This window comes from Ambystoma mexicanum, chromosome 9 (assembly GCF_040938575.1).
Source record: "Ambystoma mexicanum isolate Mex_15411 chromosome 9, UKY_AmexF1_1, whole genome shotgun sequence".
In the NCBI taxonomy this organism is placed as follows: domain Eukaryota; kingdom Metazoa; phylum Chordata; class Amphibia; order Caudata; family Ambystomatidae; genus Ambystoma; species Ambystoma mexicanum.
Genome location: NC_090931.1, coordinates 1,048,957,797 through 1,048,984,697, shown reverse-complemented (window position 1 = coordinate 1,048,984,697; position 26,901 = coordinate 1,048,957,797). Strand labels below are relative to the sequence as shown.

The 26,901-nt window shown below is 42.8% G+C and overlaps 1 protein-coding gene across 8 annotated transcripts in view; it reads left to right on the top strand.

Moving 5' to 3' along the window:
- Positions 1-26,901, top strand: part of SLC4A10 (solute carrier family 4 member 10) — a 1,479,043-nt gene that overhangs the window by 1,013,206 nt on the left and 438,936 nt on the right. For 7 of the 8 annotated variants that reach the window (XM_069616332.1, XM_069616333.1, XM_069616328.1 and 4 more), the window contains exon 7: positions 25,605-25,696. In XM_069616332.1, coding sequence (XP_069472433.1) covers positions 25,605-25,696 — 92 coding nt within the window. The remainder of the gene's footprint in view (positions 1-25,604; positions 25,697-26,901) is intronic. The other variant, XM_069616329.1, reaches the window with a different exon arrangement.

Genomic DNA, 26,901 nt, shown 5'->3' with positions numbered 1-26,901 from the left:
AAAAACACACAAACAAGTTACATGTCCACCCTAAGACCCACATTAACTGGTGTCTGCAGTGAACATGCAAATGTTTAAGAACTTGCACACTACTGAGCCCACAATTTTTAAATCAACACCCATCAACATTACAGCAACGCAGTCTTGCCCTATTCACTATTGCCTAACCACCTCCTCCCTCACTATTGTTCTAATACAGATCCTGCTGTTGAAGAGACTATAGGAAATGGCAGAAGTGTAACTATATAAAACCTGCTAACATAACATTACATAAAGCGTAAAACGGTGGAACATGAAGATCACACATTCACATTCTGGATCATTAGCCCCACCTGCCAATTCATTGTCTCCGCCAACCTTTTTACCTTTTGATTTAACCACTTAGTCAAATAGGAATTACCAATGTATACCCCAGTGTTATTTACCACTGTTTATTCTCAGGTTTCTAGTGTAGTATTGCTTCAGTGTCCTTAGAGCTATACATCATCAGATCTACTACTGCAAGTGCAATAGACATGATGCTATTTCATTTTATTGTTCTTATTCATAATGTGATTGTGACGAATTTGCTTCTGCCCCGGAGGAGTAAAAGGATAAGTAGAGGGTAACGTGAACACTCAGCCCTCACACTTCTACAAAACAAGAGCCAACGCAATCATAAAGGTAAAACAGGCACGGTTAAGAGATATACCCGCTTCTGGTAACGTGCTCTGAGGGAAGGGTATACTATCAAGAGGGGTAGGAATGTGGTTCAGTAGCAACCCAAACAGCAAAGTATAGCACTAAAAATAAAGAGATTCTATAAATGACATACTTTCATCAAACACACCATGTACAATAATAACCTACTAGAAAACATTTGTAAAAACTCACCACTGTCGAAAGAACACAAAATAGGCAAATACAGAAGAGATGGAGAACTCTGGGTAATGAGGCAGGGGAAGAAAAGGCAATCAAAAGACCACAATGTTCAAAAAGGATATTTCTTGAGGTTGCTAGCCAGTCTCTATGGCCTGAAGATGGACAAGGGGAAAATATATTAGTCATAATACCTTTACAAGAGTCTTGATGGTTTGACCGTGTCGAATAAGACTTCTCTGCATCAATCGCGGGTTCCTATCGAGCTGAAGATGCGGCAGTTGCAATGGTCCAGCAGCAAGCTCGTATCTAACCTGGGTTGAACAGAATGTAGCTGTGGTCTCGATGGTGGATGGAGCTTGTATCAGGATGCGCAGGCGAGTTGATTTAATGCGGAGGCTCCGATGTCGCTGTTCGGTGGGCTCCAGGGCAGGGTTAATTGAATTAAAGGAGCGGCTGTCTGGGCTTTCAGGAGCTGCGAGTCACACTCCAGGGTCTCAAAGGCCAAGGTTATTCCTTTTCTTGGGCTCCCAAAGACAGCAGAGGCAGTCACACACCTTCAGGGATCCTGCAACACAGTGAGCTCCTAGGTAACAGGGTGGCTGCAATGATCAAGTTTTGGTCCAGCTGCATAGTTCATCCCCAATGGTCCCTGGGGTTGGTAAGAAGACAGAGCTTACTGCTGCCTTCAAACACCTGTCTTAACTCACAACTGCAGGACTTTAGAAAGGATTGCTCTCTCAGCAGGGTTCTGCAAAATCTTCTTACAGGGTCGGATTCCAGAGATAAAAATAAGTTTGTGGAATGGTAAATCTGCAGGTTATTGGACTGGCTATCCTTCCACAGAGGTCCAATCCCTGTTCTTGAAAGAAGTGGACTTCGCCCTTTTGTCATCACACCCAAAGTGTTTTGCTCCAGAGGAAATGGAGGGGACAGCAAGGGGAGAGAGGCAGAGAGAAACAAGATGGCAAAGGTCTCCTGCCACTGCACATAGCCCTACTGTCTTCTCTAATCCCACCCCTTACCTTCCCACTAGGAACAAAGTCATTTAGAAATGCAGTAACCTGGTGTGAGGCTACTTCCTCTGAATGGGTGTGCTCCTTTGATGCCTGGGCCCAGGACAGCTGTCTTTTGTGTGCTGTTTCGGGTGCAGCACGTTACCGGCCATCACAAAGAGATCGAAGAAGAGGGATGCCCATTCAGGTTCCTGTCCTTTGATTTTGCAGGCTCTGGCTGTTAGGCCAGAATACACATCACCTTACACAGCCGAGCTTTGCTCACAGGAGCTGGCACATGTGTGATATTAAATTGGATGTGATTATGATCATAAATAGTGCCATGCACCATGCCTTAACCCAGGCATGTCTTATAACATATCTTATATGAAGCCCCTGTGCTGCAGAGACTTGGCTGTCACTGCAGCTATCAAATGGGTAACTGAGTCCTCTGTACCTGCTCTGTGCCACCGGTAGAACAGGCTTTGCAAATGAGGATACTGAGGCATCACGACACAGATACACACTGTGCTTTTGGCATGGAGATAATGAAAGGGGAATCTGATCAGCAGATTACCCTTATAGAGATGGAATAACCTGCATGATTTTATTATTTAATCAAAATAAAAAAGGCCAGGGCTTTCACACCCTTGCCACATGGCATTTCCTCACCATGATTTTTTATAAATTTGAAAGCGTTTCAGATGACTAAAGAACATCTCAGCAGTTTGTCCTTTCTTGCGCATTTTATAGAAATCTGACTGTTTACTAGAAGGTCTTTCTGTGGTGCACATAGTTTTCCATGGAATCAGGTTAGCGTTTTCTTGGAAAGGGAATATTTGTGTTGCCAAATTGTACTGCTCAAAACAATCTTTATTCGAATTATCGGAAAGATCAATGTTCCCTTAACACATATAATTGTAAGTGGATTTCATTGTAAATCTTTTATGCTGATGCCCTACCTGAAACTATAGGTGTAATGTAACCTTGCATGAGAATTACTTCTAAGAACATGCAAAATTGCATACATTTCAATTGGCCGCTTCAGTTGTTCAGATCATTTGAATAATATACATCATAAGTGTTTACTCTGGGAGCATTAAATAGCTACACATACCTTTGGCACCACGAAATGCCCGTAATCATAATCCGCAAGGCTTGGTCAAGGATTTAGTAAGCTTAAATGTCTAATGTGGGGTGCTTTATTGTTTATTTATTTATTGAATATTTATAAGGTTCTTACACAGCAAGACAATGTATCCAAGCACCACAAGGCAAAAGGAAAGGGAACAAGGGAGCAAATGTACATTGAAAAATTGACACTGCATAAAAAGAAAACAAACAACGGTCCTACTGGGCCTTGTGACATTCAGAGCGTGTTCGTGCAGTGAAGAGAAAGACAAAGGGGGTGGGGGTAAGTACTATTAGGGTCCCCCGGGAGGGTGTATTGCCACAGGAAACAGGTAAGTGCATGGGTGAAAGGTTCCAGGCGAAGGGGGAACATTGATTAAATGATTATTTAGAGCACCACCAATAGGAAGATGCTTTCATCAAAGAATAACTCTAAACGCAGTACTGTGATAAAAAAGTGACCTCTAACAGAAGGGACACTGTTCCTAAAACACTGGGCAGGCTGACGGGTTTTAAAGACATGTCACATGTACTTAGGGCACAAACAAAATGTACTCACGGTCGCGTTTAAAATGTGAATCTTCTTTAAATCTTCACGATAGGGCAACACATAATCCTCATAGTTTTAAGTAGACACGTACCTGAACAACACAACTGTACATGGACGCTATGGTTTCATAATGAGTTTGGCAGTAATGGCAAAAAAGGAGGCACTTGAAATTCAGCCTGTTTTTACTGCTTGCATGATTATACCTTGCGAGCCATTTACCTTATGGGGTATTCCTCATGATTACTGCATGAGCCATTATTGACCATGTGGTGCATCATTTAATATAGTACAATAGCAGTGAGAACTGCTGTTGTGCCACACCCATTGGCATACCCTAAATGGAATAGAAATGCCCTTTTTTAAACGTATTAAAGTATTATGTTTGGATTTTATGAAATGCATATGAAATCCAGAATACAGGATGTGAGAACATGTGCATTGTTTAATGCTCTTCTGGTGGTAAATCCATGGTGTTGCAGACTCTGTCAAATTCTTGCATGTGGTCACTCCATGCAGCACCCCATAGTCAAAATCTTCAAGAGTCAAAATGACCCCCAATGTTGCAGTGTGGGCTAAATGATTGGTGTGATGCGTCTTAAGCAGCAAAGCAGCTAGACAAATAATAAATCAATTGTAATTTAGAATGCAAATGCCACATGGCTCTTCGTGGATGCTGAACATCACCATTTACCTAAAATATTATATAAACTATAATTGATTAAACCCACATTAGCAGTGGTGAAAATGAGTGGGAACAGTCTGGTCGAAAATATTTGGATTTATTTATTTATTTATTTATTTATTTATTTATTTATTTATGTGTTTGTATAGCGCTGCATCCCACAGGCATCAGAGCGCTTTCCATATAGACATAGACAGTGGCGATGGGACAACATATAAACATGTGTTTTAGTGATCTAGTATTTGAATGATGGGTTTATTTGAAAAGTAAAGTCTTCAATTTCTTTTTGAAGGAGTTGAGGTTTGGTTCAGTTCTGAGAGTCACACGTAGTTTATTCCATTTAGTTATTGCTTTAGCCGTGTAGGCTCGGCCTAGGCCATTAGCTTTTTTGGTTTGTATGGCTTGAAGTGTGCCTTTATTTGCTGATCTTAGATTAGGATTTGGTTCATACCACCTGAAGTTTTTGTTCGGGTATGTTGGAGCCAGACCGTAAAGACAGCGATGAACCATTGTTAAGGACTTGTATGTGGTACGTCATTTATGGCTAGCCAGTGTAAATCTCTTGTTTCGTTTGTGATGTGTTCCCTCTGTGTTTTTCCGGAGATAGTCCTTACAGCGTTGTTCATGATCACTTGGCACTGTTTTAGGCATTTATTGCTAGCCCCCAGCAGTAGTGCATTTCCGTAGTCTAACGGTGAGAGAATAATGGCCCTAGCAAATGTGGAGCTGTTTTGTTTATTTAGTAGGTTTCTAATTTTTCTCAGGAGTTTCTGAAAGCACTGGCAATTCTTTTTGAGGTAATCTACTTGGGCTTTGGCTCCCAGTGATGTCTGCAGATCGATACCTAGGGTTTTAACTTTGTCTGCTACCATGATGAGTGTATTTTTGATGTTAAAAGATATGTATTTTGAGCTAAGTTTTTTTCCTAGCGCATGGTGAGCCTAAAATCATTAGCTCTGTTTTAGTACCATTTAAGCACATCCAGTTAGATATCATCCATAAATCAATGGAGGTGTACATGGATGTTAGTTTGGCGTTGTCTTGAGCGTAGTCTCCACTGAGTTCAAACACCAATTTGGTATCATCGGAAAAATTTGTAAAGAATATGCCGAGATGGGTTAGTAGTGTGCATAGGCAGCGTAAATATAAGTTAAATAATATTGGGGAGAAGCTAGCTAGCACAGTTTACCTTCTATGTGCTAAGCTGTAGGATCAGCGCAGCATGCTATTAGCAGACTGACAGCAATCCTAGTTGCACTACTTACATTGTTTACTGGTAACAGTTGCTCTACTTTTTCCACCCATGTTGACCATTCTGGAACTGTACTTTGTGTAGATAAAGCATACCCCTTCACTTTATCAGCTTGTAGCAGTTGCAGCAAAACTGAAATCTGACCATACATTTATGAAGCCTAAGTGGTATAGCCTGGATAGATTCTAGCTGGCTTCATTTTAGCCAGGGAAAGATGGAGGAGGTCTGGGTAACGCTAAGAAGGAATTGCTCCTCAAACTCCATCTTGCCCTGATGTTTGTAAAACTTGCCACATTGTTATTTCAGGTAAAACACTAAGACAATATAGTTTCTTAAGGTCCATGGCATTTCACAAGAGATACTATTTTAATATTGCGTTGCTATCGTGCATTTGCCAATTCATGCCCCTGGGCAACTGTAAAGCTGTAGTAGGAGCTATATTGACTAGTCACTTGGACTATTGCAATGCTCTCCTGGAGGTTGCTTCAATGAAACCTATTAACAGCCTCCAGGTGGCTCAAAACCGACTGGTTTCTGGACATAGGAAAAGTGATCATGGCCAAGCTGTTCACAGGAACAGGGTGTGGCTTCCATTAGAGTAGAACATTCAGTTGAACATAGTTGCATTCTTTTCAAACCTCTTCAATGGGGCTGCTTCTGCCCACCTTCAGCAGATAACATTGCACAGTATTTCCCAGGATGGATCCTTTGGCCTATGCAGGATCACAGACTAGTCATCAATGTCACTATGTGACTCTGTCACCACTATGTGGCTCTGTCGGGCCACATGAGATGACTTTCATTCTTGGTCCCAGGATTTGGAGTAAAGGTGTAAATGACCAAATTCTGTTCATGACAGTGCAAGCTTTTTCTATTCCCTGGCCCCTGTGGACGCAGTATCTGTTCAGGTAGATGTTAGGTATATGTTCTAGAGGAGATATGATCAGTGAGTGTAGGAAATATATAAATGATCCCACTAACCGACCGGCTAAAAGAAAAGCAATACACGGGCGCCACCTTCTTTTTCCAGATCCGCCCACTTGGCTGTCAAGCCGCCCTGACTGCTGCACCCTGTCACATGTTGCACTACTCTGCCTCCTACCATGTGCCCTGCCAAGGTCACAGATCCACTACTTTTTTCAGTAAGCTACCACTGCACATTAGTTCATAAAAAGGACACGTGGCTTTCTTTCTTTAGTTCCATAAAGCAGTGAGAATTTTCTATATATTTTATGCATGATAAGTGACTTGCAGCTAAACTGAAATGGTCAGTTTTTATTTTCTCATCTAGTAAGGGTCTAATCTTCCAATCATTGCCCCAACATAGATGAATGAATAGTCAAGCCATAAGGACCGTGATCCAAATTACCTCTCATGCTTTCTGTTGAATTCAGAGCAATTCTAAAGTCTATTGTTTTCCCCTTCAAGGTCAAATGACAATTTTCACCATGCTATGGGAGTACTGCCTCATTGTTATACCTTGGGAGTGGAGAATCCGGAAAAAAAGCCCACATATTTTATGCCATCTTTCACTGTACCCAATGACAGGGGAAATTACTTTAAAAGACTCCAATGACAAGTGGATGGCTTCCTGTTTCAAAACCTACATTTCCGAGTGCATGTGAAAAAGCGAAAAACAAAAACAAAATGGAGCAAAACTCACTGAAAACCGATCATTCTGTTTGGATTGACAAGCAACATTTATCAATTTATGAATTTTTTGATGTTTTATACATTCATACTCCAAAATGTTGCAAGTAGCAAAATAATCGAAACAGAATATAATAGGCTGGAGCAACACAATGAGGCAGAATTATGAGCAACAATTTCAAGATAACCAAAGAAATGGGGTTTTAAGATGCAAACGAAAAAGTGAAAGAGAGGATCATGGGATAATGAGGGGGAAGAGCTTTGAAAGTGATGTAAAGTGGGACAGCGCACAGGGAGGACATGCAACATAGTTAATAATTAGTTACGAAGAGCAAAGGGCACAGGGGTGAAGGAGGAGATAGACCAGTAGGGAGCCAGACTCTGAATAGGGCACTCTGCACTACCACACCTACAGTATTGCATAATTAAGTAGACATAGGTCATCACATTCGGTCTGTCAAGGAAGCTGTGTTGGCAATGCTGAACTCTAAGCACACCCAATTCTTATATAATGAAGCTGAATTTATTAGCAGATCCGTAATGATGAGACTGCACATCATGTACGATATTGCTCAATAGGGGTCTGTTTTACTATATTTATTACAGGTGGAGGGCGATGATTTTATTTGTTTTTTTTTTTGTTTATTTATTCTGGCTATTGTCTATTTGATTTTAATGTTAATTGAGAAATCCAAAATAAATTCCTTGATGATGAACTAGGCATATGCCCTATGGCTGCACAGAACTTGCATGGTAGATCCTGCCCCTTCTTGCACGTTGCAGGTCCTTTTTGTGATGCATTTGTCACTGATCTGCAAAGAAGACTGCAGGCTTTGCAGTTCTGTGATCCGCCGGGGGTCAATCATACATTAAGGTCCTGATTCACAGAGCGTTTTCCTATGGGATTGTTCCATTATAAAATGCTTCTGTGAATAAGGCCCTTTGTGTTTTGTTGTGTAAGGTCATCCATTCGCATGGATGTCTAAGGACGTCCGATAGGGGGGATTTTCTACTGCTCTATGCCTCTGGTATGCGGTTTGAAACCATTTTTCCTAAGTTTAAAACAAGGTCCCAACCAAGAGATAGACCAAACTCTCTCAATCTGAGTAACTTTGGCATAGAAGTGAGGCCTCACTCAAGAGAGGGAAGAAGGCTGGTGGAGAAGGTATTCTTAGTCCCAAATGGGCATCTAAGAGAATGCACTACACAGGTATACTGAGAAATATGCCCTTTATTAAATATTAACAGAAATGTCATCTTTGTATTGTCCATATAGGCCCCAACACACAGTAAAACACAGCAAAGGTAAAAAGAGGAAAAGGGCCTACTGCACGCCCTTCCCAATCCTAAAGCTAAATGTAAGGTCTATCCTTGGTAGCCACCCCTGTATTCTATTGCTAAGGGGTGGGGAGAAAAGGGGATCCCTAGACAACAGTAAAATCCAATACACAGTACAGCTGTATCCAGGTATGATGGGAGCTTGAGATTGGGGCATGGCGCATTTCCCCCGTTTCCTTTACTACCAGGCCTGTGGCTGCTGGGCAGTGTCATTCCAAAAGACTGTAATTATTTTGGCACAAGTTAGTACTGTTACGAGTTCAGCCTTTGTCACCCAAGGCTTCTATGGGGTGTTATTCCACTCTTACCAGGGCCCAACAGGCTAGATCGATACCTGAATTGGTCATACCATCTCTATTCCAGTAGCAGGATCTATGCCAGGCATGCAAACACAACATGGCCCAAGCTACAATAGTCACAAGACCATGTGCTTGCCTCATGTTTTGTCTAAAGCAGTTGTATCTAATTCCACTGGGAACAGTCATCGCATTGGCGTCTGACTAAGCAATACAACGGGGTTAATACCATCCGACTTAATCTTAAAGGTCTTTCTGTCTTCCCACCATCCTACTTCAGGGGTATATTTCCAATATATATGCCAACCAGACGCTTAGGATTGGCCTTCCAAAATACCCGAAATCTTGGCATCACTTTAAAACAGTCACATGGAGGTATGGGGGCAATACAAAATGACACACATATAATAAATGGCATCAAATAAAATGTGATGTTACATACAAATATTCTATTACTATTTATATAAAAATGTTAATAAATCACTTTTTCCCCCTGCCTGGGAAAGGTGCCTTTTTCGGTGAATCCATTTTGTAGCAAACCCAGTTAGTATGTTCCCCTTACTTTATGCCATGTGACCGTTGTTAACCTTGTTGGTGCTCTTTCAGCAGACTTTCCTCACAGGCCTAGACTAATTAGAGGTTTAGGTGACTGAAGCTAGGCATCCTGCCGGTGGTGAGTTTTACGACTTGGCTATGACTGAGTCAGCTTGTGATTTAAACCCCGAAGCCTGGTGCTTATGCAGTTGCAGCTTCTTCTGATCTTAATGTGTTGTTTTAGGGCTGTGACTAGTCCCTGGAGTGAAACACTACAACTGTTGTGTTTACTATTTGCAGCTGTGTCTGCTGCAAAGCAGTGAAGCCTGTGCTTAGGTTTTTGGGGTCTCTCCTGATTAAGGGGGTTTGTCGGGTGTGCAGTTGTTTTCAGCTGTATTTGCTGCATTAAAAAAAAAAAAACTCTGATGTCTGTGGTGATAAGGTTGAGGCCTGTTCTGTGATGTGCCTTATGTGATGTACGTCTCAGGAGGATAGCTCAGGGGCAACATGCTCTCCTTGGAAGCAAGACAACGAGGAGCAACACAGGTTCGATCCCCAGGTCAATGCTTAGAAACCTATGGTTATTAAGCGCGTTATAATTAACTAATTACAATTACAAAAGTATCCTGCCCTGTCCCAGTGGTGTATGCAAACATTAATTCATCCAGCTCCGCCTGAACTCTTTGGCTAGCCACTACTCCCTGTTTCCCTGCTGTAGGCTTCCTATTTTCGTACTGTCACTGTGCTTTTTAACACAGTTATTGCTCGCCTATTTATTGATGCAATGGATCCTCCAGTACAGTAAGTGTTTTTGTGTTGGTAGACAGTCCCTCCTGTTTATATCCAACTAAAACAAATTACTGTAGTTAGGAGTGTGAAATCCCACAGAGAAAATTCATAGATATTTTCAGTGTTGCCTTTCTAAGCCAGTAAACATTGGCATACAAATGGGTGTGGAACCGCGTGAGCAGCTGCCGCATGTTTTGCCAACTTTGGGGTAGTCTGGATGGATCAAGCGGGAACACGTTGACTTCCTCTTTCAATGAAAGGGGCCCTTATGCAGAGTCAGGGGCTTAGCAGTGCAGATAGGAAGGTCAGACTCTTGAAATTAACAGTACTATTACTTCAGCAGGCTCTTTAGTGGAACCACCCCAAGTTAGAAAGGGTCCATCTTTCCTTGTCTAACCTGTATCCTCTGCTTGTAGCCAATGGGATCCCTTCTTGCATGTCCTTTTGACTGTGCTCCTAAAATTCTCTCATTTTAAATAACTCTGTATTGTAATTGGCTATTGATAACACGCTTAATACCCAGAGGTTTCTAAGCATGGACCCAGGGATCGAACCTGTGTTGTTCCACATCGTCTTGCTCCCAGGGTGGGCATGTTGCCCCTGAGCTATCCTCCCGAGAGAATGATTGTATCCTACTATTATATCATCTTATATAGCATATCTCGCCAGCTAGCCTTGTGCTATATAAAAACGAAAACAAGCACAAATGCATACATGTGCAGAATGCTAGTAATAGTGTCCTCTCCAGTGCTTCAAACTTAAAAATAAAGATTTTTCCTTTCCTTAAATGGTATACTGTATTTGATTTTAGGGTACTTATGGTCTGTGTTTGGTGAACCGGGCTGCCTATATGTTGTCATTTTATAGCCACACCTATCATAGAGTATGTAATGCATACATTGTTGTTTCGTGATGCATTACAAGCAGTGCTCTCGATACGATTTTGAAGTGGAGCTATTTGACTCCCAATTTGGTACAGTTGAAAGTAAAATGGTTATTTGGGGAGTTCGAAAGTAACTCCCATTCATATTGGAAGTATTTTACACATGAGTAAAAAAGTTTTAACTGTGAAACTGGCATTTTGTTGTAATTGATATCACTTTGCACCTAGTTATTCATGCACATTATACAATACAAGTTTACCTCTTTGGATCAGAGCTGCTTCACCTGGCGCTACATGTTCTACTTACTGGTACACACACATCCATTGAGCTGTGTAGGTGAAAGCAGGGGGTCAAGCTCCTAAGTGTCAGTTTCCTATTTTTTGTTGACAGTATTTTGTACTACATATTTTTCTTTTTTTAAAAAAAAATATTTGCCAACTATTTGGGAGTGAAGGTGGCCCATACAGACCTCATCCTTAGGGCCCATTGTAAGCATTTGGAAACCTTCATTTCAATTTCAAACTGTAGATATTTGTTATAGTTTCGATTTAAAAGTAGTATTTTCTCCTGAGCTACTTCACTCAGCTTAATTATCAATGCAGCACATTCTGAAAAGACATATGTATTAAGCAATATGAAATAAAGCAAAGTGATGTCACTTTCGAAGGTTCATGCCGCTGACTATTTTCAAAATGTGGAAAAAAAGAATAATAGGGAACAATACAAATGCATGTTTTACGCACTCCAATAAGAAAAAAAAGTACTTCAATAAGCTATATGATAATCATTTTGCACAAACTCGACATGTCAGGGCATAATGCCTTTCTGCAAAAAAAAGGTGTTTACACCTGATGAAGGGAAGCCTCAAAACATGTTGTCAAATTTCAGGTGGTCACAGTGTAATACAAATAAAACAGAAGTGAGACGTGTACTATTGTAGGCCTTACTTATCATGTCATGAACATAGCTACAGCAAACAAGGTTTCTTCCTAAGTGTAGACATGTGATCCTCATGCAATGTGTACTGTGCAATGTGGTATTCATGCTTGCAGTGCGGTCTCCCACAGGTGTCTGTCCTTAGTTTACTCGATCTTTGTTGTTGCGTGTGTCTCTGACAGGCTCATCTCATCTCTGTCCTCCATCATCTCCTACCCTTTGGGCTCTCTAGCAGTTCATTGGCGTTTGCAGAGGTGGTGTAAACATCGCTCCTGCTTGGGCTGCTGCTGAAGTGGAATGCATGCATGGACAGTAGACACGTGTCTTCATCCTAGGATCCTTCTGGGGTCTGCATCCTTGATTTCCATTCGTTTATTAGTTTACAGTTCTGTCGAAAGTTTGATGTGATGATTGTGCAATTTCCCTTTGGAAGTATCGGGGTCCAATTATGTAATGATTGCTCATGCCGTTGCTATGGTTTATGCAATTTCGAAGCCTTTCAATTCATCTACTGCAACGTATTACACATACAATCCAAATGTGAGATCGTTCTTTCAATGTGCCTACAGTGTAACATATGTCTAAGATTCCCCAAACATCCTGCAGGTAGGTCTCCTGATTCATGCAACATTTGAACCATGCATAGCATTGTAATTGATATTGCATATGCGTGCTGGTTGCGTGTTACCACTTGAGGGCCTGTCACCAGCGAGCATATTTTACATTTGAACTCTATTTAACTTGTGGTGATGGGAATACAAACTCGTACTTTGGTAGAGCATTTCTATAGGGGGCAGAGTAGTGGAGGCAGGGGTCTCGAGGACCCCTTTAAGCATTGCACTTTCCTATGATCCTGGTATCCAAAAGGCCACGCCATGCCCAGGTTGAAAGAGTCGTAGAGCGAACACCTCCCCGAGCATATCTCCCTGAGAATAAGCAATGAGTTGAAGGGCGTGATTTCCACTCCCCCAGCATGTCTCCAACAAGCACATTTTACTTTGGGCAGGTAAGTCATTATTTGTAATAACTATGTTGACACACAAAATGATTTCTTCCCATATGCGAGTACAGCTTAAATGCAGATGATCCTGGCTTTCTGATCCAGCCTCGGTGGTTATCTTCTGAGAATGGGATTCAGAGCATCGGTATGAGTTTGGCAGTGTTGGTTATCCCATCGGCCGAAAACAATTTTCGGACTAATAGCTCTGGTGGTTTTCCATTCAGATACTACCAGAGTGAAGATTTACTGCAGGGTACAGTTGTTTATGGTACAGAAAGGAACACATGCACATTTCTTCAATACAGTAAACAAATATAGCTGTCGCACTACCTTAGCACTGCAATGGGTAAGGCAGTAAGCTTTGACCCTTTTCTGCATTTAAACATGGTACCATAGTCGTATGAATCACTACTGTACATCATCAATTTCCACCTTAAGATTGCAGGTGGGATTGGGTATACTAAACATGACAGAGGTGATAGAGGTGATATTGATTCAACACCACCAATGATGTTCCATCAATTCCACCTCCATCAGCGTGAACTTGAGAATTGGGCAAATGTAAAGAAATATCACTGGCAGATGTGGTATTAACCACTAGCTGTGTTTCTTCAAAGGTAAAAAAAAATAAGCAGCAAACTCATAATGAGTCCCTTGGCATATTAACTAGAATTCTGCAATACACAAGCACTGTCTGCATATGCTCAGGGTAGCATACCATATACGTTGGTGTGGGATATATGTGTTCACTCAAAGATTTCACTGATATTCCAGCCACTGCCCTATGTTAACCACTTCATCTTGCCTTGTATGCAAAATCACTGATCCTACAGTTCAAAATATATAATGAGTCTAAACACATGTTACCCTGTTGCCCGTCCCGTATGTGGGGCTGGTATATCTGACAATATAATATAGATGCATTTGGCCCCCTGATGAGCCACGAGAACAGACCGGACTCTCCACACAAAGATTGCTAATTTGCATAATAGGACATATTTTGTGAAACAATCCTACTTATGGAATTAAACAAATGAACTAGCAGGAGAAACATCACCTATGTCAATCTCTCTTCCCTCGCGGTCTTTCTAAATGCATTTATTAAAACCCAAAGTAAGTTTAAGATCAAACCATATTGCCTTGTTTGCCTCAACAATGCTCCTTTTTGTAGGGACTGATTTCCAAATTGATTGCACCACATGTTCTCTTTTTATGCACACATGTATGGGTGGGAAAGTCTTGAAGGGACTGGAAGTAGAAAATATGTTGAAGACTTATTGGGGGCTCATCACAAGTTGGGCGGTATCCCGGCGGTATTACTGCTGGGATACTGCCAGGGCTAATAGCAATACCACCACCCGGTCCGGCGCTATTAGCGCCGGATTAAGGGTTAGGCGGTAATGAGTATTCCCCATTCTCCATTGGGTCCATAGGACCCAATTGGGCATTTTCGGTGGAATTAGCTCATGCTAATTGCACCCTAAAATGGGGGTTAAGTTGTCGAATTTATTCTCAGTTTATAGCTGGGGGGAAATGCTGCCAGACTCGTGATTGGGCGGGCCCTTAAATGCAGCGGTAATAGCGTTACCGCTGTATTTATGGGCCACTGCGCAACTCATGATGAAGCCCATTGTGCCTTAGTAGAGCCTCGACAACACTCCTAAACCTCCAACTTACAACCACTGATGTACAGTTTAGGGTTCACGGTTGAGCTCCAGGTTCAACCAGTCAACACTGTGTACAAGGAAAGAAATGCAAAGCACAATCCCAAAACATTCAAAATAAAGTTGTTGATGACATAATGTTCAAGCAAATTTGATAAACTCATATTTTAAAATGTATCAACGTGATGCAACTGGAAGGTAAGGAATAGAATTTGGAGAGTGAAGAACACAAATCAGATTAACCTTCTACTAAGAAATATATCAAGGTTACATAAATGTCAAGATAGGTTAGAAACTGTACAGCAACATGTCTAAGAGACTTCATTGGCCATTTAGATATGATGGGGAAAAGGAGATGGGCTGGGTTATGAGTAGCTAAAATGCGGCCAAGTTAGGGCCTGCAGAGAAACATGATTTTATGGAGTAGGAGAAGATGTCTTCCTGAGAGGGAGCAGGTCTGCACCGTGTCCAAAATAGGCTGCATTGTGTTGTTCAACTGGTTCTCATACTGAATATGGTATGAGGGCCTTACATTTTTGAGGTGGGGAAAAAAACAGTAGGCCATACCAGGAGAGCTCCTGAACTGTGATTGCTGTTCTTTTCAGGGTTGTTTTTGTGGTTGGCATTCTTTCAAATCAAGGTTCCTTCAGGGCTGTTGTTTGCAGTTTGGTCCAGTGGCTTTCTTATCAGCTTGACACACGTCTTCTTGCAACAGCATTACAAAATAGACCTTCTAAAATAGTTGTGGGCAACCTGCATCGCCCCCGATATCTTAGTTTACAATTCTTCAAACCCTACCCAGCATAGTCAATGGTGAGGGATCGTAAGAGTTGCCGGCCAAATTAACTAGAAAGGCACATTGTTCTAAACAATACTTCCTTGAAACAGGATCCCGACATTGACAGATTTAAAGAGACTGAAAAGCATCAAATCAACAGAGCACATCGTTTGTTCTTCTTGCACATAAACTGACAAATGAGTAGTACTTGAACAAGCACATATAGGTTTTCAGAGCTATCCAGCCTCTACTGTTCATTGAGCTCAGTGATTCTTGTCTGTGAAGGATCTCCAAAGACCCACCAAGGTTGGGCTGCCAAGTTCTATGTTTCCTCTGGACTAAAAGAAATGTGGTAACACAACTGCCAAACACTGCTCTTTAGCACTTTCAAGCATGTGGACTCCAGCAACAGGCCAGTTACCATAAGAAGTGAGGCAACAGGTGGAACTGCTCTGCTATTTCCCTGGAAAAAAAGCTAGACCTGAATAGATGCACTTTGTTATTGTCCCACATCTTTGAAGTAGATCTCTGAACCCCTCTACAGTCTTTAATGGAGAGCTCTATGGATGTGGACCACTCTGCCATTTTTGACAATGTTAAAGATAAGGCAAACCACTGCTAGCCCAGGTCCCCTGCACAGAGCTGCTAGAGGAGTTGTTGACACATTCTCTATGAAAGATGTTCCTTTACCAATAAAACAATCAGTCATAACAGCTTATAAGGACAGCTACCTGCTTTATACAGGCGAAACATTAGATAAGGGTAGAATATTTGTTCATCCAGTGTGTAGCTTTCCGCACAAGGTATCAGCCTTCATAGATCAGGCTATGCTACCCCATCTTTCTTGAGTTACCCTGAGTAAACCTTGAAGTCAACAAAAGCATAGTACTACCAGAGTGCAGCTGTCCAGTAGGTAGGAAACTTGTAAACTTTGCAGCGTGAATGATAGAACCTGGTGCATGGTAACACCCTGACCTGATGGTTTGCTTTGAATTGAATTCTCGTAGTCACTGGTAATCAGTGTTATGGTCTCTTCACAGGGATTATTTTCTCTCTGCCTTTTACGTTAAGTAGCAGCTATGCCACGGCATTCTAGGTTCTGTGGTCACAGAGGGCTGTAGGAATGCTTAGTTAGACCTAGGGATGCATTATACAGTATTACAATAGCCCGTCATTCACCACCAGAACTTGGTGTGAGAACAGAACACGCCTGGCATTCATTGGTTTATGCCACACACGACAAGAACAGTCATTTTATTGTTAAACATTATGGATGGCGAGAGTTGACTCTCTCCTGATGAATTTCTATAAAAATGATTTTAATAATGTTGAGTGGAATGAATCTTGTAGGGTAAGGTATGTGTAAAGTATGGATGGGTTGAATACAGTTATCAGTTAGCTGAATCCCGTTGACTGCGTGAGTATTTACACTGCATAGTGCGTTAATGTTGTTTCAAATTTTTAATAAGACTAAACAAAGCATTTCTTTTTCCAGTGGCATAATACAATTGATATGTAATTCTTGCCCTGGGAATCAAGTTGCTTTCATTAAGCAAAATAAAAATTGAACATTTTTCTAATGCAGTTTTGCTTCACTTAGGCAAGGGTCTTTGAAGTATTAAATATTACATCACCTGCCCCCAATACCACATGCTTTCCCACTAGTTTTTTTTTGTTGTTGAACAATCTTATTAATTCCAACATGGTCAACATACAATAGCAACAGATATGCGTGGCAAGTCTCATGTACATTCCCATGTTGTTTTTACTCCCTCCCTCTCTCCTCCCCCCTTCCCAAGCCTACCACAACCACCCTCGTCTTCATCCCCTTTAGGCAGGCGTCTTCCCATCCTCGCCGCCTGACGGGGTGTCATCCTCTGGGCTTACCCGGTCGGACTCTATTAGAGTCGCTACCATTCGTTTCCAGGCAGCCAATGTATCTGCTTCTCCCCCACCCTAGTTTTGCTGCCTCATTCCACACCATAGTTTCAGCATTCGCCCATTTCTGAAGATCATGCCACCAGGCTTCAACTTGCGGTCTCCGGCTTGCCTTCCAACCCATTGCTATCCTATGTTTACCAAGTATGTATGCCAGGTCTTTGAGTTTGCTCACATGTTTAAGTTTGCGCGGCCTGGGGAACCCCCTCAACATGCATGCCTATGGAGAGTTTATGTCCAAATGTATCTCCTTTCTCACCAGGAGATGGGCCATCTCCCTCCATAATTCCTTTATTTCGGGGCATGCCCATAACATATGTACCATTCCTGCCTCCACTTGCCCGCATTTTGGACACACCTGTACTCCAGTGTTTTTAAATTTAGTTATCTTCTTTAGTGTCAGGTATGCTCTGTGGGTGACATACAACTGGATCTATGGCAATCTCACGGTCCTTGATGCTTTTTTATGGTATCCCTGTGACCTGGTCCACAGCCAATTTCCCATTGACTCCCCCACCTACTCCTCCCAATCTCGTCTCGTCTGGATCATCTCTTTCCCCACCTTGGCCAACAGTAGTTCATATATCCGGGAGATCTCATGGCCCCCCTCTGAAACATTGTAAAGTGTTTCTACGGCAGCAGCTGGCTGTTGGGTCAACACTGCTTCATGCCATGCACCTTTTATTATTTTCACTAGCTTAGCATATGCAATGTATTGTCCCCGATGTATCCCTGTCTCCTCCACCAGTGTATCAAACTCTGTCACCTTCCCATCTCGCCATACGTCCCCAAGGGTCGCTATACTTGTTGGTTCCTGTTGCTTCCTGATGGTCCTCCTCATTTGCTCATCAATCCTTTCCATTGCCACGAGCGGTATCTGTGGGGAGCATGGGAACGGGATCTCCATTACTTGGAAAGCTCTCCGCCACACCTCCCCACCCAGGTCTAGCAATCTTAACCCTCCTCTCCGCTACAATTTTGGCAACCACAACCATTCATTCAAGAAATAAGGGGTGCACTCGGCTCGCAATAATTTTAACTGAGATGTAGGATCTTACGCTAACCACCTCACCACATATTGGAGTTGACTAGCCAAGAAGTATACTTCAAAGTTGGGCAACCTAATGCCCCCTAGTTCATATGGGTTCTGTAGCTTCCACAACGCTATTCTATTTCTTGAGTTCTGCCATATTAACCCCCTGCATATGCTCTGTACTTAGGCAAATCATCTCTTGGGTATCATATATGGGATGTTAGCAAAGTAGTGTAATAACCTGGCTAACACCACAATCTTCAACAGTGCCACTCTCCCCATCATAGTCAATGGTAGCTTGGGCCAGAATGCCATGCTGTGGGCTATTTTAGCCACTGCTTTCTCAGTGTTCTGCTTGTGTTAGACTTCAACCCTATGATATATATCAATTCCTAGGTATCTGAACATCTCGGTTTCCCATTTTATCTGTAACACCGGCAGTTTGTGCTTTGGTGTTCCTACGTATCTACCCAGCGGGAATATGCTGGACGTTTTAGGGTTCACTCTTATGCCAGACAGCATCGCATATAACTCCATAACCTCCAGAATATACTGTAGGTTCTCCTCGGGGTACCTCAGGTACAGCAGCATGTCATCTGTGTACATCGATATCAGATGTTGCCCTCCCTTAGTGATGATCCCTACTTCTCCATATTGCTGTCTCAAGTACGCCGCTAGGGGTTCTAGTGCCAAAATAAACAGCATCAGGGACCACGGGAATCCCTGTCTGGTGCCTCTACTCAATTGCCACTGTTCTGATATGGTCGCTCCCTTTCTGACTCGGGCCAAGGGTTTGCTGTATAACAACTGGACCCACTTCAAATATACGTACCCAATGCCATACTCTTCTAAGACGGCCAATAGCCAGGGCCACTTGACTGAGTCGCGCCCAGAGAGATTATCGCCACCTCCTGGGGGCTTCCTTCTGTCTGCTCCATGATGTGATGGAGTTTTCTAAGGTTATTGGATATGTTCAAGCGTGGAACATACCCTGTTTGGTCAGGATGTATACATTTATTTATGACTGGTCTCAACCTATTCGCCATCAGCACAGTGAGTATTTTGCTGTCTTGCTGGAGCATTGAAAGTGGCCTATAGGACCGCAATCCATGTCTGGCTTGTTAGGTTTAAGGAGCAGAATGATGATCGCTTCCCAGAGGGACTTAGGCAATGTGCCCGTGTCAAACGCTTCGTTGAACATCGGAGGGAGCAATTCTGTCCTGTATGCCTTATAAAACTCACTCGGGAGTCCATCCGCCCCTGGGGCCTTGTTGGAAGGTAGTGTCTTAATCACTGGTTCTAGCTCCTGTAATGTTATTGGGGCCTCTAGGTTATCTCTTTCTGCCATCTCCAGCTTGGGTAAAGCAATCTCAGTTAATGCTTCATGCTCATCCATATCTTCCCCCTCGGTGGTATCTGAATACAGTTTCTTATAGTATTCAAAGAAGCATTCATTTACTCCTTCCTGGGTGTCTTGTGTTTGCCCATCTGCCCCTTGCATTGCCCTAATGGCTTGTCGGCGGGTCTCACTTTTGTACAGCCAGGCTAGTAGCCTGCCTGGCTTGACTCCTTCTGCATGCTCTTTCTCAACATATTTTTTATAGCTCAAGTTACAAAATCTCTCCCAGTGGTCCCTACATTCTTTCTGTAAGTGATGTCTAGTCTCGGCCTCCTTAGGAGATATTATATGATATGATATGGCATTTGTAACGTGCCAATACACAAGAGTTTCAAGGCGCGACGAGGCGGGGGGGGACAAGGAGAGAACAGACAACGATCCTACTAGGCCAGGTGTCATTCAGATCGCGCAAGTGCAAGGGTAGGGGGACTGGGAAAAGTGCAAAGGGAAGGGGAGAGGGGAAAGTGCAGTACATGGTTAGTAGAATACAAGATAAATAATAGTGCCAGCTGGTGGCAAGTGCAAGGTAAGTGCCGGGAGAAGTGGCTCTAGGATACAGAGACAGTCCCGTAGTGCAGGTAGGCAGTGCAGGGAAGAGTGGCTGGACCAAGGACCGAGATCGGTGAGTGGCCCAGTTGCAGATTCAGTGCAGGTTCAGTGATTTTAGCAGGGGAGAGAGGGAGAGAAAGCGGAGGCCAAGAGGAAGGTTTTGAGGTGCTTCCGGAACCGGAGATGGTTCTCCTCAAGTTTGAGGGAGGCAGGAAGGCTGTTCCAGAGGGAGGCCCCTGCTGAAGAGAGAGATCTACCCCCAGCTCGTTGCTTGGAGAAGCGGCTGACCCTGAGGTAGTTGGAGGTGGATGAGCGAAGAGCTAGAGAAGGAAGATATTTAGGAAGAGAGAGTTGAAGGTGTTTTGGCCCAAGGCACCAGAAGGCCTTGTGGACAATGCAGAGGGTTTTGCCCTCCTGCATTTTCGTTTCTAACTTCGTCTCCGCATTGTGCAGTAAGTGTGTTATGCTACCTTGCAATCCTTGAGATTTAGATTTTGCCGCCCCCCTCGATACCCCCTTAAATGCCTCCCACATCGTCCCAGCTGAATGTACACTGCCCGTATTATGTTCGAAATACTCCTTTATGTCTTCCTCAGGTCTTCCCTGAACCCTGTATCTTTCAGCGCCTTGGCTCTGAGACTCCATGTCGGAAATCTCGCCCTGGGTGCCATGTTACTACCAGAGGGGCGTGGTCCGAAAGCACTATAGCCTTGTATTCTGCTTGTGTCATTTCCCCCACCAGCTCTGGGCCAATGAATACATAATCTAATCTGGTGTACAGGTTTTGAGGGGTGGAATAGTGTGACTGTCCTCTATCCTGTGGGTGGTGCATTCTCCACACATCCTCTAGCCGAAATTCATTTAACAGGGTGCGTAGGGCCTTCAACGCTGGGGCCGGCTTCCCGATCTTCTCATCTGACCTATCTAGCTTCGGGCCCAAGGTACAGTTAAAGCCCCCCCCCCCACCCCCATATAACTACTCCATCAATATATGGCCTTATATTGGTATATTGGTATATACATTCTTAATGCTGTCCCATTAGTTATCCACTAGTTATCCTTCAATCCCAAACCATGCCATGATTTTCAACCAAAATCTCAGCTAGGAAAAATGCATTCCTGTCAACCTTCAACCATGGGAGCCTTAGATATATTTTCCTGCTTTCCTCCACCCATTTCATCCAGTAAAATTGATCTCTCTTCCACTGAAGCACCTTTTGCCCTTCAAGGCTTTCTTTGGAATGTTACACTTCTAGAAATCTAGATTGTTCATCTTCTATCACGCATGCTTACATGATTCCTGTAAACATACGTAAAACCCAGCCGGTGTCAGAAAACCCATTTCAGGAGGATTGGTTCATCTTTGGTTGATCTTTCCCCTGTTGAATTAGTTGCCAGCAAACTGAATTCTCAAGTTATTGTCAGTCACTAATTAAGAACATGTGCCAATTACTACTGTTTAGGTCATAGCATAGAACATTACAAGCTATTGGTCTGCTGGAACTTGATGTTCTGCAAGTGTCCAAGGGGTTGAAATTTTCCATGCGGCCACATATACTTGCCTCTTGTGTGCTCCATTTCTCCATGCTCATAAAGTGCCCCACAAAACTAAAACCTTGGCTTCCAAGATGACTTTCCCAAGAGAAACACCTTAGAAAAGGAAAATTAAAGGGCCACTAGCATACACTTTGATAGCCTTGTAACCCCCAGTGTACCTTTGCTAGCCATTCGCAGGATGCTGCACGCGTTTACTTTACCTTGCATATTCACTCATTCAGACACACACCATATTTCATGATGTGTATGCTTAGACCCAATGGCAGTGGCCACTGGTGAATTATTTTATTGAAGTGGTGTAAATATTTGCTACAAATATGCAAGAGTGACTGAGAGTAGCAGGGGAGCCTGAAACAACCAAGTGGGTTCTGCAAGTGGGGGGTTGTCCCTGCAACTTTTTTTTGTTTTTAATAATGGGGTGAAATGGTGCAATATACAACACACTTTGTGTGAAAAAAATGGGTAAAAAGCCAAACAGTTTGCAAGTCAACAAAAGTGCACAGAATAATTTCCCAGCACATTTGTATGATGCCTTTCCTCAGAATATATGCTGATATAAAAAAACATTTTTACGCAGGCTTGCCCACACAGTTTTGTGATGACCGCTTCATTATATGCCCTTACACGACATACTCATGTTTGCTTTGCGTATAATGCTATTAATGCTACTATAAGAAAACACGTGCAAGCTGGCTCTGCCAATATATGCCCCTATCCCTATGTAAGAACATACTATACTAAAAATGACATGACACAATAAGATGACATATCTTATCTGGCTGCCATAATGCATGCCAGTCTAGACACATAAACACTTGTATCATGCTTGCTTTATTATAGATACCCAGTAAAATATGCCTTGTGCCAGTAAGATATTATAGCTAGACTGGCTGTACCAGAATGCCAGTCTTGCCCTTATCATGCTTGATTTATCATAGGCGCACCATATAGAATGCTATGTCACAGTAAGAAATAGCTAGACTCGCTGTATCAAAATGCCAGTCTAGACATGTAATAACACTAATCATGTTTGTTTTATCATAGATGCCCAGTAAAAAAAAGTAATGCCACAGTAAGATATTAATGCTAGACCAGCTGCACCAAAATGCCTGCCTACCTGTGTAATAACACTTAACATACTTATTTGATCATAGATGCCCAATAAAACACGTCATGCCTCAGCAGCAAGAAACGGCTAAACTGGCTGCACCAACATGCCAATCTAGCCACATAATAACACTTTTATGCTTCCTTTATCATAGATGCCCAGTTAAAAATGATTCCCCTGGCCAAACAAATCAACACCCTGAGCGGCACAAAACCAAGCACACAAACACATTTACTTGTTCATTTATACACACATTTACTCAGCATTAAATTCACACAGTATTCACTTGCTCGTTCACATGTTCATCCATACCTCATACACTCACTCATTCATGGAAGCATACATACACCCATAACAACTTACACATTCATAAATACATAATAATATTCTGCTCTTAACTTCAGACCCAGTCTGCATCCTGTTGGTCACTGTGATGCTGCCTCCCATCACGTAGGCCCTCTTGCTCCCACATACAAGAATTGGAACCAGCTATAACACAGTGTTTTCTGCTTCGCGCCATGCATGCAAGTAGCCAGAACACTTCAGAGTCGTCATCCAAGATAGTCTGAAGGTGTGGGAAGGCACAAGAGTGTGTCCCTTACGCACATTTAAAGGTGAAGTTCTCCAGCCTGCATGCCGAATGGGCCATGCATGGCTAGGGAAGCATAATAGTGCTTGCCTTGCATGCTCCATTGGACTTACCTGCTGAGGAACTCAACTGTCAAAAGGAAATTACATTTCCATTTGACAGTTTAAGCCAGCCCAGAAGCACTCCCTCAGCTGCAGCAAGCAGCATATGGAGCGCTCTGTGTTTACAATGGGCTGGCTCTGCTCCTCCACAATGAGTGACGGTACACTCCCTCTGGAACAGCCTCCCTGCATCTCTCAAACTTTAGCAGAACCACCTCCGGTTCCAGCAGCAACTCAAGACTTTCCTTTTCACTTCCACTGTCTCTCTTCTTCTCCCCTGCTAATGTCCCTGATAGCTCTGTACACTGGTCACCTGGTCACCCCGGAACTGGGGCCCAGACTCCTTCATGTCCTTCATGTCCAGTTGCGCTTGCACTGCCTCCCGGGCTCCCTTAGCACTTCAGGGTCTGTATTTGTAACCTTATAGTCCCTTTTCTATGCACTTTAGAGCCACCCTCAGGCAGCACTTATCGAGTCACTTGCACTTCTCCTGACCCCCCACCCCCTTTGGCCGTTCTCCCCTCCCCTCTTCCCTGCACTTGAGCAATCTGAATGACACAAGGCCTAGTAAGATCTGTTGCCCCCTCCTTGTCTTGTCATGCCTAGAAACACTTGTGTACAGGTGTGTTATAAATGACGTATCATATCATATCATACACGGGATCAGCACCCCTTCGCTCATTATTGACTTGCCACTCATGCCCAGGAGGTGCCGGGGGGCACACATATTGCCCTGGCTCTGAGCAGACTACCTAATCATCTCATCGCATTGCTGAAAGTCATTACGAGAAGTGTCATTTTGGCCAGGGTACTACATTTTTAGAGACATATATTTAATAAATCGAGGTAGGTATGGGTAGGACCATGGAGTGTGCGCTATGGTCAATCAAATATATGGAAAGGCCAGCTGCCGGATCACAGTCACAAAGGTGTACCCAGAGACACCCTAGCAAGTTAAAGTATAGAAGGCGAATGGCTGGATTGCTCGCTCAGTTTAAGAATAACAGAAACTCGGACATTCAGTCAATTAAAGCTCAAATAAAAATAAAAAAATGCTGTATTGCTGATTCTTTAATAGGTTGGGTAGTATTTAACATACGTTAAAACAATGTCTGAAATGCATGTAAAACATAGATTTTAAAACATACAAGACTGCTTTTCATTTGCCACATTTACATGTGACAACATCATTTTGGGTTTTTTGTTATTGTACATGGAATGTTCTCAGATATTTTGAGTGCAAATTACACATGCTGGCATTGTCTACAGAATAGTCTCATTAAGAGCCATTGATTTCTGTAAACCTCATCAACTTGTCATGATAGCGACACTCTGTGCCTCAGGGTGTTGATCGTTTTCTGGGCAGAGATGGGACCAAGGGCATGGAAGGGCCTCCAGCAGGGATTGCCTCGGTAGGAATGGACCTTGGGTGAAGAGCAGAACTCGTCCTCTGTTGAGGAGTTGGGGACATGACTAAAGCGAATGTTTGGGAAGGTTACCTTTGGCTGGGAGAGCGGTGACAGCGTGCTGGCATGCACAGTGTGGTGACATCAGAGCTAGACGATTACGCTATACACAGGCAGTCCGGATGTAAATATAATTAGTAGTTCTATATAAGATTATTCTCAAATGTAAATTGTTGATATGGTATGCTAACATATCATTATAACTGCAATCCTGAGGGTGCTTAGAAACAGAAGAAATCTGGAAAGAATCCATATATAAAAATGAGATATTATTAACATCCACAGTTATAGACACACCTTCGAGAAGCCGTGAGAATTTTGCATGCGCAAAGCATCGCTCAAAAAGTCCTGATAAAAAAAAAAAACCTAGAGAAAATCGAGCGCTCTACCCTTTCTCTGAAAATGTCTTTGCTAAAGGAGGCGTAATGGACTGCATGGGCAAATTTACTTGTATTATGACGCATGTCACCAAATGTTCATGTCCTGTTATTGATGAATATTCCTTCTAAAAAGACATATTTTTCCAGCAGGTCAAATTGTGTCGCCACAGTCTGCGCCCGCCTTCATAGAAACTAAAACTGATGTCAGCAGGGAAAACAGCACTGTTGACATTGGCAAGGTAAGACCCACTGGGAAAGCTTTTGAATTGGCTGGTTGAGCTATGAATGTAAAGACTACAGTGCATGAAAGACATGGAACTACCCCCAAAAGGTTACGTTAATGGCATATTTTGTTAAACTATCAAAAGAACTACATGATTCGACATAAAAGGCTTACTGACTTACAAAATGTGAGGCGGCTATTTTAAAATTGTTTGCCAGAGTGAGTGCTATTAATTACTTTAAAAAACATGTCGACAGTACATTTGTTTTACAAACCTTCTGAAACTCTATCCTGAATGCATTTTTGTAGCAGAATCAGACAGTTGTGATTTAGGCAGCATATCAGATAGTGTTTGCAGTAATTATCAATAATTGATATCACCACTGTGAACACGGAGTACACGGCTCATGATGATCATTATGCAGCACAAACTATAACCAAAGAAGTGATGGGTGGAAGACTTTGAGGGTGGGACCAAGCCTGATGTGCATATGGTCTTTCCCCTTTCTGTAGCAGCTTGGCAGGCGAAGAATAATTGTCTGGAGGGTTGCCCAGAGCAATGCCCGAGGTTAAGATGTATTCTAAACCTTCCAACCATCACCTCTTTGTTTTTGTTTCTCAACCCGAGGGGGACGGGTATGCCCAGATGTGGGTCCTGTGCCTGATGAGTCTAGAGACCCAAGCTACTCCTCACTGATGACACCCAATGAGGCCGAATCATGTCTGGGGATGTTTGTGGTCTCACACAGAAGCGATGTTACCTAGCAGTTCCGGCTGGACTGCTCCTTTGGGGATGGGACCAAACCTGATTTGCATATGTTATTTCCCCTTTTGTAATGGCTTGGCAGGCGAAGAACAATGGTCTGAAGGGTTGCCCAGAGAAATTGCTAAAGGTTTAAGATTAATCCTAAACCTTCCAGCCATCAACTATTTTTTTTCGCATTCAGTAACACAGTCTTTCAGACGTGTCCCTTGGTTTGTATTTGAACAGAAGGTACCATCTTTCACATCTCTGAACACCTTTTTTTTTCCACCATCACTCCCCCAAAAGCCCTCCCTTTCAAGACCATCTGGAAGACCATCTCCACTATGCTGTAGCCTTGTAACTCAATCTCCCTCTCGCTATTTACCTCTTTCTATCTCTGCCTTTCTACATTCTGTCAAAGAATCACACTGCGTCTGTCCCTTCTGCTGTCTCTGCTGTCCAACTCCCTCCAGATC